This window comes from Aptenodytes patagonicus, chromosome 1, assembly GCF_965638725.1.
Source record: "Aptenodytes patagonicus chromosome 1, bAptPat1.pri.cur, whole genome shotgun sequence".
NCBI lineage: Eukaryota > Metazoa > Chordata > Aves > Sphenisciformes > Spheniscidae > Aptenodytes > Aptenodytes patagonicus.
The window spans coordinates 203,452,857-203,465,859 of NC_134949.1; the positions used below are offsets into that span (position 1 = coordinate 203,452,857).

The window sequence follows — 13,003 nt, forward strand, 5'->3', positions numbered from 1 at the left end:
AAAGAAATGCTGTGCAGGCTCAGACTTGCGGATCTGGGGTGCAAAAAAACCCCACCCCAAACCAATAAAATTTTTCTTTTTTTTTTTGGAAGCCGTCCAGGAGTACAGCGCACAGCCCGCACTTTGGGAGCGGGATGCATGGAGAAAGGTCTGCAAGGGGAGCCCCACACGCCCTGAGGAAGCTGCAGCCGCCCTTGGGAAAACAACGATTTATGTGGTATTTGCCCGGGTGGCGGGGGGTTGGGGTGTCTGCTGCCAGGGCGGGGAAGCGGCGCCGAGGCCCCGGCGGCGCCCCGGGGACCCCACGGTGCGCCTCCGCCCTCTGCCCGCCGCCACCGCAAGGCGAGAGCGGGGCGGGGGCGAGGGGCACCCCCGGCGGGGCGGGACGGGACGAGGGGCCCCGGGGCCCCGCGGAGGGAGGCCCCGCACCGCCGCTGGGCCGCTTCCCCGCCCTAGCAACGGTTGCTGAGGAGCGGGGGCGGGGCTGCGGCGCGGCGGGGCGGGGCCAGGCTGGCACCGCCCCGCTCCCCCCGGCAGCCTACAAGCCCCATGGTGCCGCGCGAGGCGGCGGCGCGTGACGCGACGGGAGTGGGGGAGGAGGAGGAGGAGAAGAAGGAGTGGGGGGGTCCGTCTCTACCCTGCCGTGTCCCCTTTCTCGGCTCGCAGACGCCATGTTGGTTTGAGCCGAAGATGACAGGGGGCGGCTGCGGGCGAGGATCGCTCTGAGGACCGGCACCTCCGGCTCGCAGCGGGGCGAGGCAGCGCGGCCAGCGCGGCTCGCGGGGGAGGGGGGGCGCCCCTGCCGCGCCGCCGACGGCGCCCGGAGCCGCCGGAGGACGAGGCGGGGGAGGGAGGACGAGGCGGGGAGGGAGGGCGGGCTGAGGAGGAGGCGGCGGCGATGCGAGCGGAGACCTGAGGCTGCGGGAGGCGGCCGCCGTTGAACGCCCCCCCGGCCCCCGCCGAGTGCTGTCGCCGCCGGAGCGCCGCGGGGGAGGGCTTTCCCCTCCGGCCGCCTCTCAGGCAGCCGTCCCCGGCCCGTCTGCCCGCCAGACCCTGTTGAATGTCGCACACCGCCTAGGGGGGACCGAAGCCCGGCGTCCTCCCCAGCGGTCCCGGGCCCACCCCGGCCCTCCCGCCTTCCTGCCCCGTCGCCGAGGGCAGGAGCGAGGTCCTGCCTGCGCGCCCGGGTCGCCTGCGCTGACTGAGGAGGTGACTTGGAGGCACCATTATCCTGTGAATCATCCCGTCGTCATTTGTCAAGGCTGGGAGAGAAGGAAGAGGGAGAGAGGGGGGAAAAAGCCCGCACGCAGCTGATGTGGCGGTGTAGTCCTGCCTGGTCTACCTGGCACCGCTGGTGCTGCTGCCGCCGCCGCCGCTGACAGGGATCTGCTGCCATCTCTGGTCTCCCGCTGGCTCCTCCGGTACAGCCCCGGCACTGTTTGCCCCTGGATATTTCTCCTCCTCAGCCGGCCGCCTTCCCCGCTGCGCATCGGGCACCTCTTTTTCGTAGGGGACGTGGAAGTTGCTGCCTCCGAAATTGACACCGGTTTTGCTTCTTGAAGATCTCCAGCGGGCTGTTCTTGGTGCTTTTTTTTTTAAGTTGATTTTAAGCCATTTAGGGTAACATCAAGATGTCCAGCAGCGTTCCAGCTGATATGGTAAGTCTTACACTCCTTATTTAATAGTAGTATTGTGGAATAACGTTTATTTCGGCCTGTTTTGGCAGAGAAGATGGAAGGAAGAGGGGCGTGGGAAGAAAAAAAAAAATCTCGGTTACATATTTAAGGAACAAAAAGTTCCCAGTTAATAACCCCCCCCGGCCCAGATGCTGGTTCTGCTTTGCCTTTTGGTAGCGGAGTGGGAAATCTGCAGCGTCGCCTTCTGTGTAGCAAGGCAAGGGAGGGATGTCTGCTTTCTCTTACCTATGGCAGTTAGTATCTGACTGCCCTTGCTTATTCCGTGTAGCGCTGCTGTTCAGCTCTGTCGAGCATTTTTTTGGGGGAAGATAAATATGAAGTAAAGCATTCGGAATTATTTACTCCAGACATTTCTCTTTTTTTCTTTCTAAACCAGCTGAAATTTAGTCTCAGCCTTCTTCCTTTTCTTCTCTCAAACTTCGCTTGTTTCTTACCGACGCTTTGTCTTCCGATGGTGATGGGAAGTTAATCTCTTCACTTGCCGCCGGGTCAAGAGCGAGAGAGAAATTCTCATGCACTTATTTACATGGCGAGGTTCTTTGTGCACTAGCTGCAATCTGGACGTTTTTCAAGGGCACTCCTAGTACTTCTTATGGCGGACTGTACTTCAGCCTGTGTTGGATACTCGGCTCGGTACATTTGAAATAGGAAGGTATAGCAGGGCAAGAGGAGGGAGGGCGAATCAGGTCTGCTAGGTAATCTTTCGTTTAGCAACACCTTCCCCATTTGTATATATTGCTATAAATCGCTTAATTGAAAAAAAGTTGTGGCTGCAATTTGATATGTTAGTTCTTTATTCTTACGGCAGAATATTTTCCACGTATCCCCCACGACTGTTCACATTTAACGGTACTTTTTTTCTAAAAGCAGCAGACTTGTCCATGCTTTTTTTTTCTTTCAGGATGAAGTTCTGTTTTGCGAGTAAAACCTGCCCCGGTAGTGATAACAGTAAAATCGAGTAGCCCTTGTTTCAGCCATTGATATACAATTAATGGTGCTTATGTATGACAAATGAGCTATTGAAATAATGGTATCCTTTAGTTGCTTACTTTCAGTGTTCCCTTCACAGCTTTTGTACTGCAGTCAAAATGAGTGAATTCTGCCAAAAAGGCAGAAACAGTAAGATACAGAGCATGATCAAACACGGGTTTAAGCTCACCTTTTTTTTTTTTTCTTCCCCCGCCTTTCTCAAATGCTATAAATAAATTTTGCCCCCTGGAAGAAAAGGGTGATGAGACTATTGCCTCTGACTTTAAATCCTTTCAACTATTAATTTTCATATATTTCTTTTTAGGGTCTCTCTGGCTGTTAGAGTGCTTTGAACCCCCTTCTCACTTGCACGTGTCTGCCTTGCATTATATCACAGAAATCCTCTCCTTAGCTGTGGAGAGTTAGATGCAAATCTCTTAGTGCTGCTTTTTAAGTTGCCTGGAGGAGTCCCTTGACGGTGACATGAAGCACTCCTCTTCCCTCTCACCCCGGGCTGAGCACACTGCCACCTCCACACTACTTCTAGGTCCTGCTTGCCTTGGAATCGTGATGCTGCCACTAGGCTTGTAATGTTTGACGTTTCACATCTTATACAAAATATACAAATTTTAAGATAGGTAAAATACTATTTTGTTTCTGTGAAAACCATTTCCTTCTGTTGTTATGATGTAATGAGAATACCACTGACAGGGATAGCTAGGCCTAGCAATGCTCTGTTTCTTCAAATCAGGAAGAAGCTTGTTACACATAGTGATGTTTAAATACTGAGTCATTACAAAAACATTTGAATGAAGATGTTACCAATGTCGGTAGAATTTAACTGAATAAATAGATGTATTCTGGTCTGTCTTAGGATTGTTTTGTTGAGTTTCAGCGTTATTAGCTGCAGCTTCTCTCTGAAAGTTTGAAGTGTGTTGTAGAAATTCAAGTTATTAAATACAGTTAATAAATATTACTTTCTAAAAAGAGCAGTTGAAAACTCATTTTGGGTCTCCTTTTGTCACCATCCTCCTTATTTCAAAGGAGCTTGTTCAGGAAAGAAAATGGGATTGTTATTTGATTGCTCTTTAAAGAGGAGCACTTACCAGGCTGTCACCTTGTTTATATATGTTTTTATTTAGTGTAGGATTTTGCAGTTTGCATTTCTCTTATCCACCCATTGTGTAATTTGCATTTACAAAAAAAATGATTTCTATAGGAGTTGGCATCAGTGTGATGGAGTGTCATATTATGAAGACTCCATCACACTTAGTAAATCTGCTATGAATTACTTAAGTATTATAATAATTATGTTTCAAACTGTTTATGTCAGATTCATGAACTAACCTTCTCATAATAATAATAAAACTATTATAATTGCTGCTTCTTAAAAATCTGTTAATTTGTCTTCCTGTCCCACCTTTGAGAAGGATCTGCTATACATAAATTTATAGTAGATTATCAAATCTTCAGTAAGCTTTGTACTTGTGTGTAGGCATAATTTGATGCAGCCTCCTTTTCTCTAACATTTGGTTGACTTCTTTCCAGAACTACTACAGATTTTACCACTAACAATTTCAACATCACTTCTTAATGGTAAAAGTTCTGTCTTAATTATTTTACATTCCACTAATAAATTGGATAGTGACACACCACATTCCGGGTATTGTAAGTTTGTGGTGCATTATTCCTTAGCGATGTGTGTTACTTATAGGTTAAAACTCCACTCCTGGAATGAAACCTGCTAATATGGACCTTTTTACTTGAGTAGTTTCATTAACTTAATTAGGACTAGACGTGTATGGGGCAGTGCTTGAAGACTATATTGCATATCTAGAGCCTAATTTTGTTTAATTTTTCACATAAGTACTGGTGATTGTGATAGCAACAGGGCGTCTCTGAATATGTTCAATAATTTCATCAGGTAATTTATCAGTTTTACCACTTGGTAGCAGCTAGAGTTTGACTGTGAATAACAATAGGGCTGTTTGCAAGTTGTATTTCTTCTGTAATAATAAAGAGACATGAGGTGGTTTATGGACTTGTGAAGTTAATCACACTGGTTTTTTTTTTTTTTTTTTTTTAGTTGACCACATGAAAATGGTTTGGTATTTGTTTAAACACTGTAGCTGATTATTGTAAAAACGAGCTACGAAAAACCTACACTTAGTCTAGAAGCTATTACTCAATTGAATAATCCCCTTTATTTCAGTGGAGTTATCACAAGAATCTGGGAAGCTGCGTCTCTATTCTGTGTGCCTATGATACTGCTCCTTACAGATATAATTCTTCAGGGATCTTAGAAGTTCACAGTAAGGGGCCTGTATGACTGAAAAGTATTACGGTGTCCGCCGCTTCCTATATCGGTGCATTTTATGTAGGTACGAAAAGGCTCTGCCAGCACTTTCTTCCTGGGCAGTTCTTTGCATGCCCTCTAGGATATCAAATTCTTTTTCTGTCTGAGTAGTAGCTGAGAGTGATGCTTTTGGCTCATGGTGGGTTTTTTGGATTTTTTTTTTTTGCATTTCATAAACAGCAGAAGACTGAAATCTATCACACAGTTAAAGGTTTTCAATTTTATGAAAAGTGGGTTTTCAATTTTATGTACAGCTATTGAATCCATATGCTGTACTTAAGAGATGTAGGCGGTATGGGAGAGATTATTTTTAATAAAACAATGTTTGGTGCGAGACACTTGCAGACATGCAAGAGGGTGGAATCTATGGTCTAAACCACTTATGTACGTGGATAATGTTAGAAGGGGGCAATAGGTGGAAGAAGAATAACAAATAGAAACCCTGCTCAGTTCAAGCCTTGTTATTGTTAGCGTCTTTAGTGGAAATGTGTATGTGCGTGTTCTTTTTTTAAGAAACTTGGTATAGAATGGTGATGAATAGCTTAACATATATAAGGACTTCCTTTTTAATACATATTAATGGAGGCTAACAGGGGAAAAGGATGGATGTGTAACTGATGCTACATCAGTAGGGGAATCTTGGCATCCAGGAACAAGGTTCAGACAGGAGGGACTCGAAGGAGTAGCTGGTTGTATGGCAGCTGAGTTTTGTTGTCTATCATTCAGTCTAAACAATTCTTTCATTTAAGAATAATAAGTGCAGTAACATTATAATATGCTTGGAACATAGAAAGAAAATACTTTGTTCACTCATAGCATTTTAATGTATTGGAACAAAATGCAAGAAGTCATGCATCTCTGGTCTTCTATTTTAACTGCTTTTCCTTTTGCCTTCAGTAGATCCTTTTTCCTGGTTTTGAAAATTACTGTATTCCTATTAGCCTTTGTGCATATAGTCATAAGTTAGTCCCTTAAGTTTTTTTTATAATAAAGGTCTAATTCTTTCTCTGTATTTTTGTACCCCCCATGTTGAAAGTTCTTATCCATTACATGCTAAGATAAAAATATCAGGTTTTTCTGTATGGATATTCTTTTCCTTCCCTTTTTTGATTTTTCACTATTGTTTGCTGATTGTAGCAGATAGGATACTCCTATCCTTTGTCATTCTCAGTATTTTGTTTTGGGTTTTTTGTCTCCTTTTGGAGAAGGAATTGGTGGGATCTGTGTTATAAAGAAGAGCTTGAAAAATCTCCTTCCTGATTCCTTATGTATTGAGCCAGCCTCAATATTGCAGCATTTCTTGTAACAAGATGAAGAACCTCCTTCTCTGTTATCTGCAGCAGTGGCCAGGGATAAATTTGTCAAAGCTGATGTTGAATGTATATATTTGGGTATACTTCAAAATTATTTGTATTCACCATTTCCCCCACCCACCCACCTTTTTTCTTCCACAGATTAAATAATGTCTTACCTATTTATCTAACAACCAAAAAGAAATATCTTAGTAATGACTGGCATTTTTATGTATGACACTGTAGTGGGAATTCCACAGCATCCTAACACATTAAACATACTCCAAAACAATGTTTGCATGTCCTTCATCTCATTTTCTTCAGGGATGAACAGCTTTAACCTGTGCATGAGATAATGATCGATATTTACACTGGGCCTTGGTGCAGCACTATACTGCAGATGGAAGTGTAGGCTGGCAGCGTAAACTATTTCTTCCTTCCTGCCACCCACCCATGTTGTTGTTGTTACCTGAATTGGTTTCTCTCTACTTTTGTTGTCTAACTCCATGAAATACTTGGAGGGGATGTATACTGAAGGACATTTAACTCCTCCCTTGTTGGGAATGCTGGGAAGCCAGCAGTAGCTGCTGGCAGGTTCCAGCAGGGCTGAGAGATAAAAACCAAATGCTGAGTACCTGAGTATAGCAAAATGATCACCTCTACAGCAGGAACACTGAATTCTGCATGTTAAAAAATTGTCAGATGTCATCTGTGGGAACTGGACAGCTTAGTCAGGACCTGAATGGGGACAAGTTGCACCTCTCAGGTGTGGAATTAGGGACAACTTCAGGTACTGGTAATCTGTATTTCACCTTGGAGCTTGTGACTGCTGTTCGTGCGTATCTAAACCTAAATTTTAGATCATTCAAGGCCCGTAACTCTCTTCCTTGGCTTGGCTTAAGGCTGTTGTAGGAAATCAGCTTGTCTGAATGTGGTCCCTGCAGCAGACTTGGTAAGCAGTACTTTTATGATACTGTAAACAAAATGACTAAGGGCATGCTTTTCTGTTTTTTAACTAAGAGTTCTTCCTAAGTACAGCTTCTGTGAATGTTGAAAGCCATGGTCATGGTATATGCAGTAAGTGGGATTTACTTGTTTTATATTTCTGGTCAGTCAGCTTTGTTTCTTAGTAAAAGTCAGAATGTAAACTTTTGGTGATGTCTCTATATATGCTTATGCAATACCGAGCAGAATGGAGAGCTCAGTTCTGACTCAGCCTGTGAGTGCTACTCTAGTTTGTAGGAATCCAGAAATATCTGGAATGTGACTAATCATTCTTGTGGTTCTATGTAAAAGAGATAGTACAGCTTATTTTCAATCTTTTCTTTGTACAGTATTGGATCCACTAACTTGGTTATTTTTCATTCTAACTATGGTGAAAGGCAGAGCTGCTGATCAATACTCTTTTCCACGTTAAGTCTGTCTTTGCAGCAATTAATTGAGCCTACTGAAGTAGCAAGCCTTCCCTGCCACAATTTTGCATGCATAAACTTCAGCTCACCATAATTATTAAAGGAATATGACTGAGTGCAGTGCTTTCATTTTAGAAGCTATTGAAAATGAGCAGAATGTCAATGAGAAATTTTAATGTCACTGTTCTCATGCCAAATCTAAACTCTGAGACCCCAGCTCTTCATCAGTTTTGACATAATTTAGAGGTCTGACTTTTGAAATTCAGCTATTGTTAAAAATTACCCTGTAAATTCTGCTAGAAGGACAGCCTTTATTTTTTTTGACAGCTTCTGTTATACGTATGTTGCAGAACGTCTTAAAGCAATGACTGGAACATTTTTCACTTGGTATACCTCCAGACAGATGTAAATTCACAGATGTGCCACTAAGTGTTGCAAGCAATGATAGTGAGGAAATACTGAGGGGAAAAAAAGAACGAAGAATCAACACCCTGCAAGAATTGTTTAAAAAAAAAAAAAAAGTTGCTGAGACATCAGTTGAGGTTCTGCAAATAGCAGTATACACTTCAATACTATGGTTTTTTGTATCTGAAAAGAAATTTGAGGGGGGAGAAGAGTTGCTAACAGGCTTTCTAAGAATGTAGAGAAAACTATTTAGGAGGTCTGTTTATTTTTGAGAGTAACACTTAAAGAAAGAGTTAAGACCTTCTCACTTGTAGGTCTGCTGGGCCTCAAAAGTATAGCTCTGCGGAAATACTTAAATGTTGTTGCAGCCGAGTACTCTTACGTATTTGTGGAAATTTGGTGTATTTTGCAGTCTCTAACTGGGATTGTATTTAGCTCCTTGACAGCGGATAAATTTGTTGCTGCTCGTAAACCATCCACAGTGAAGGCAATCTCTTGATTTGTATTAAGACTCTGCAAGTATGTTGAAATCTGATTTTAAAAAAAAAAGTAGTGTATATTTTCCACAAATAGAAACTTCCTGTAGAATGAAGATTTGGCAGATTACACAGTTGTGACACTGCCATCAGCATCTTGTAGTTTTTTTTCTACTTTCTGTAAAGAAATTTGAAAATAGCTTGCTAGTGACAGGATTACATTTGTGGGTTTGTTTTGTTTTGGTTTTTTTTACTTAAAATTATTTGGGAGACTCAGTTTAGAGTTAAATGGAAAGTTTGTGGCAGAGTTTAGCTGAGTCTTTATTCCATGATACTGTTGTTATGGAGATAGAACAAGAAACTCCTTGAGTTTTATGTATGCCATATAAATTAACCAAGTGAAAACAGAGATTCTGCCTGGGAGTTTGGTAGGTTTGTTCTACTACCAAAAAATGAATCTATGCCTTAGTGGGACGTAGGTACCAAAATGGTACTTCATGTTCAACAGCATGGAGATGCAATCTGGAAATGTTTGTGTTGGTGTCTACCTACTGTGACAGTTTCAGTTTCTCTTGAGAGCTGGCACAGATTACTGCTCAGGCTAATCTAATTTATGTCAATGGCTTGGACCACTTGCTGAGGAACAAAGGTGGTCTTATCCTGGAGTGCTCTTTAGCTGCAGCTGAGGATCTGGATTTTAATCGGCAAATATATTGGCAGTTTGGATGGGAATGAAAGTTTAGCTCCTTTTTTTTTTTTTTTTTTTAAGGGTGGTCCTGAGGTCTTCTGGATGCTTTTCTGTCATCTTCATTATGCAATATTCACTGTTTCATGTTGCATAAGAAATTCTCTCAAGCACTTGATAGAAATGTAGTACCAATTTCAAAATAAACACAAGGAAACTAAATGTGTTTTTCTTTCAGAGATTGAAAAGAACAATGTGTTTCTTCTAAAAAAGAATAGCACTTCAAAGTCATACTGTAGCATTGGTTGGTATCTCCTCAGTGGAGTTATGATATGGTAATGCTTTGTGGTCTGGCAGAGATCCACATCACCATAATCTGTTTCTGATACTTAACATACATTCTAGATGGTACTACTTAATCTGTCTCCGGAATCTGACGTATGTTTTCAATATAGAGAAATAATGGAAAAGTGGTAAAATAGTGAAGTGCAGTGTTAGTCAAAAGTCTTTTGTAGCTGGAGCTGTAAACCTAGGATTCCTTTCTTAAAGGTAGATTAGTGCCAGTCTACATGTGAATATATGTGGCATATGCTAGTAAGCCTCAGGAAAGTTATTTTATAGTAATATAATTTATAACAATTCTTCTACAATAGCAGTTGTCTTCAGTATTTCTTTTAAGATTAAATACTAACATTTTTCAGACCTGCTTATCTTTTATATGCTATAAGGGACTGACTAGAAGCCTTTGTAAGCTTTTAAAGCCTGAAATACCTAGTTGCAGTATTTTTTTTTTTTAATTACAGAATTCGTATTTGTATGGGCAGTAACATGAACATAAAAATAAACTTAATTCTTGGGATAGTATTCTGTGGTTGTATTTGATGCACAACACATTACTTAAGGCATATTAAATTTGAATATTTATGTCATTTTGCCCATGCATTAATACATTTTTAATCTGTGCAAACAAGTTACACATCATAACAGCTGTGGGGTATGACAGTGAAAGCTAACTCTCACTTCTGAAGCTGGGTTATTGATCTGTGATGGAAACAAACTTCATTGGACTTGCATGTTTTAGCGATTTAGAATCATAGAATAGTTTGGGTTGGAAGGGACCTCTGAAGGTCATCTAGTCCAACCCCCCTGCCGTGGGCAGGGACATCTTCAACTAGATCAGGTTGCTCAGAGCCCCGTCCAACCTGACCTTCAAGGTTCCCAGGGATGGGGCATCCACCACCTCTCTGGGCAACCTGTGCCAGCGTTTCACCCCCCTCATCGTAAAGAACTTCTTCCTTGTATCTAGTCTCAATCTACCCCCCTTTAGTTTACAGCCATTCCCCCTTGTCCTGTCGCAGCAGGCCCTGCTAAAAAGTTTGCCGCCATCTTTTTTATAAGCCCCCTTTAAGTACTGATAGGCTGCAATAAGGTCACCCCAAAGCCTTTTCTTCTCTAGGCTGAACAACCCCAACTCTCTCAGCCTTTCTTCATAGGAGAGGTCTTCCATCCTCCTGATCTTTTTTTTTTTATGCTTTGTATACTTGTACAGCTATTTTTGGCAATAAACCTCAAACTTTCAGAAAGCTTTATTAAAAGATTTTAAGTGAGAGGAATAAATCCCCATTCACTAACTCCATATGATTCAGTAATAATGAAATTAACATGAAATCACACACAAAATTAATAACTTCCAATACTCATATTACAGCACATAAGTGGTGATGAGGATGTATTACTGTATGTTTATAAGAATAATTAAAAAGCTGTTCTCTCAATAGAGTTGTGTGTTCTCTTTTATGAGGACTTCCTAAGTTTTCACTTGCGTTAAGTTTCTGGATTTTAACTGTTGGACTGCGATGTTCTATATTAAGCAGGACTAATTGTGGCATGGCATCATGTGCATGCTGTAGCTGCCCCCTGATAGTTGCTCGGCGTGGGTTGTACTGCAGGTAAATCCCTGCCTGAGGTTGGCCTTGCACTGGTTAGTGTGGTTGGGACACTGGGATCGGTGGTTTAGCTGTTCTTGTGAACGCCTAAGGAAGTGCATTTCTTTCCCTGTTACACAAAGGTCACGGTAATATTTCTTGGAGTCATTCTAGTTTGACTGTATCTCCAGTCAGGAACTCCATGTTTGTAAGGTGGGGTTTATCTGGCATGTTACCTTTGGCCATAAAAATGTATAGGGGTTGTTTGACTTGAATATTCAAAGACTTTGTACCAAAATGTGCTATAATGTGTATTCTTCATGCTATGAATTTCCAAGAAAAGCTATTTTAAAGACCACCTTTATAATTTAAAGATGTGGTAAGTATTTTATGTGAGTGTCAGCTCTATGCTAGTTTACTTCAAGCTCAAGCACAAAGGAAGGGAAGCTTTTATCTCAAAAAAAAAAAAAAAAAAAATGCTAGTGAGTATTTCTAGTCGTCTAGGCCGGGGTTTTAAGGTACAGTATGTCAGATCTGGCACCAAGAAAACAGCTTGTTACTGAAAAATTTGACTTTGTCTTGAGGATCTCGTTTTCATAACTAATGGTAAGATGACTAGGAGCTCTTATTAAAGAGAAACTGCAACTGTGTTTGATTTCTGTCTGCTTATTCCCTCTGGCCAGTATAGTTTCATATGAATCAGGATTTCATGTAAATCTGGAAATTGGTAACTTTTTTCCCAAATTACATATGTTTAAAATTATTTGGAAGTTTAAAATATTCTCTGTAGTGGGTGGAATGCTAGGTAAACTGTAAGCGGGACTGTGATGAGGGCTCCAGTGAAGGTGGCAGTGGGTATTTGCAAAATTATTTTAGCTTGGAGATAGTGACCTTTGAATTGTGTTTCCTCTCACTAAGAAGGGAGTCCTGTAAGAAGGTGGTTCCTACATGCTGCTTTTTATGGGAATGAAAATGGGCCCTGTGTGCCCATTTCTTCCGCTTTGGGGATAGCCAGGGAAATCCCTATGGAGGGTTACAGTGCAGGTGCAGAATGCTTCTTGTTCCAGCACTCTGATGCTGGCACTTGATGATGCTAGCGTATGTGCTCCTTGCGCTTACTGCAGGTGGTAAGTAGGACTCGGAAAGATTTTAATGGGGAATCTATAAAGTTTTGGTGGGGATGGACTTCAGAGCCACAGCTATATCTTTCCCTGAATTGACTATGAAGAGTATAAAATCTCTCTATAAAGAGCCTGGCACTTCTAAGCTGACGTTGTCTTTTTCAGTAGAGATTTGTGGCTTTTAAGCAAATACAGTTTATCTTGTATTTTTTGCCACTGTGAGTATGGTGCAATATTTATGTCATACATGGAAAATTCACATTAAGAGGGAACTCTTCCACTTGTAAAATGAAATACAAGACCAGTCATAAATACCAGGATAAAGACTGTTTAACAATATTTATCCATCCTGTGGTGTAAATGCATAATTGTCTCTTCTTCCAGAACCATGTGCTTTTCTCCCGCTCCTTATTCAGCATCTCCTCATTGTTCAGAGACTGGATCAGTGCCTTACCTTCCTGTACTGCTCAAACTTTTCTTGGAAGATAAGTCTTAATTAATCTTGAGCCTTCCTGTGATACTAGTCTCCTTAACAAGTACTTAATAAAAATCCCATTTATTTTTGGAAGGTCTGTGAGAGAAGAGGTTATTATTTATCAAAAATTGTGGATATTGTGGAATGTAATTTCTCTGGCCAGTTCTGCTCTGGTGCATCTTCAGTGCCT

At 41.8% G+C, this 13,003-nt stretch overlaps 1 protein-coding gene across 1 annotated transcript in view; it reads left to right on the top strand.

Annotated features, from left to right (window-relative positions):
* The first annotated feature begins 902 nt into the window (after positions 1-902).
* The window catches only part of UBL3 (ubiquitin like 3), a 58,329-nt gene continuing 46,228 nt past the window's right edge, over positions 903-13,003 (top strand). Inside the window, exon 1 of the mRNA XM_076364309.1 lies at positions 903-1,658. Coding sequence (XP_076220424.1) covers positions 1,632-1,658 — 27 coding nt within the window. The 5' untranslated portion in view covers positions 903-1,631. The remainder of the gene's footprint in view (positions 1,659-13,003) is intronic.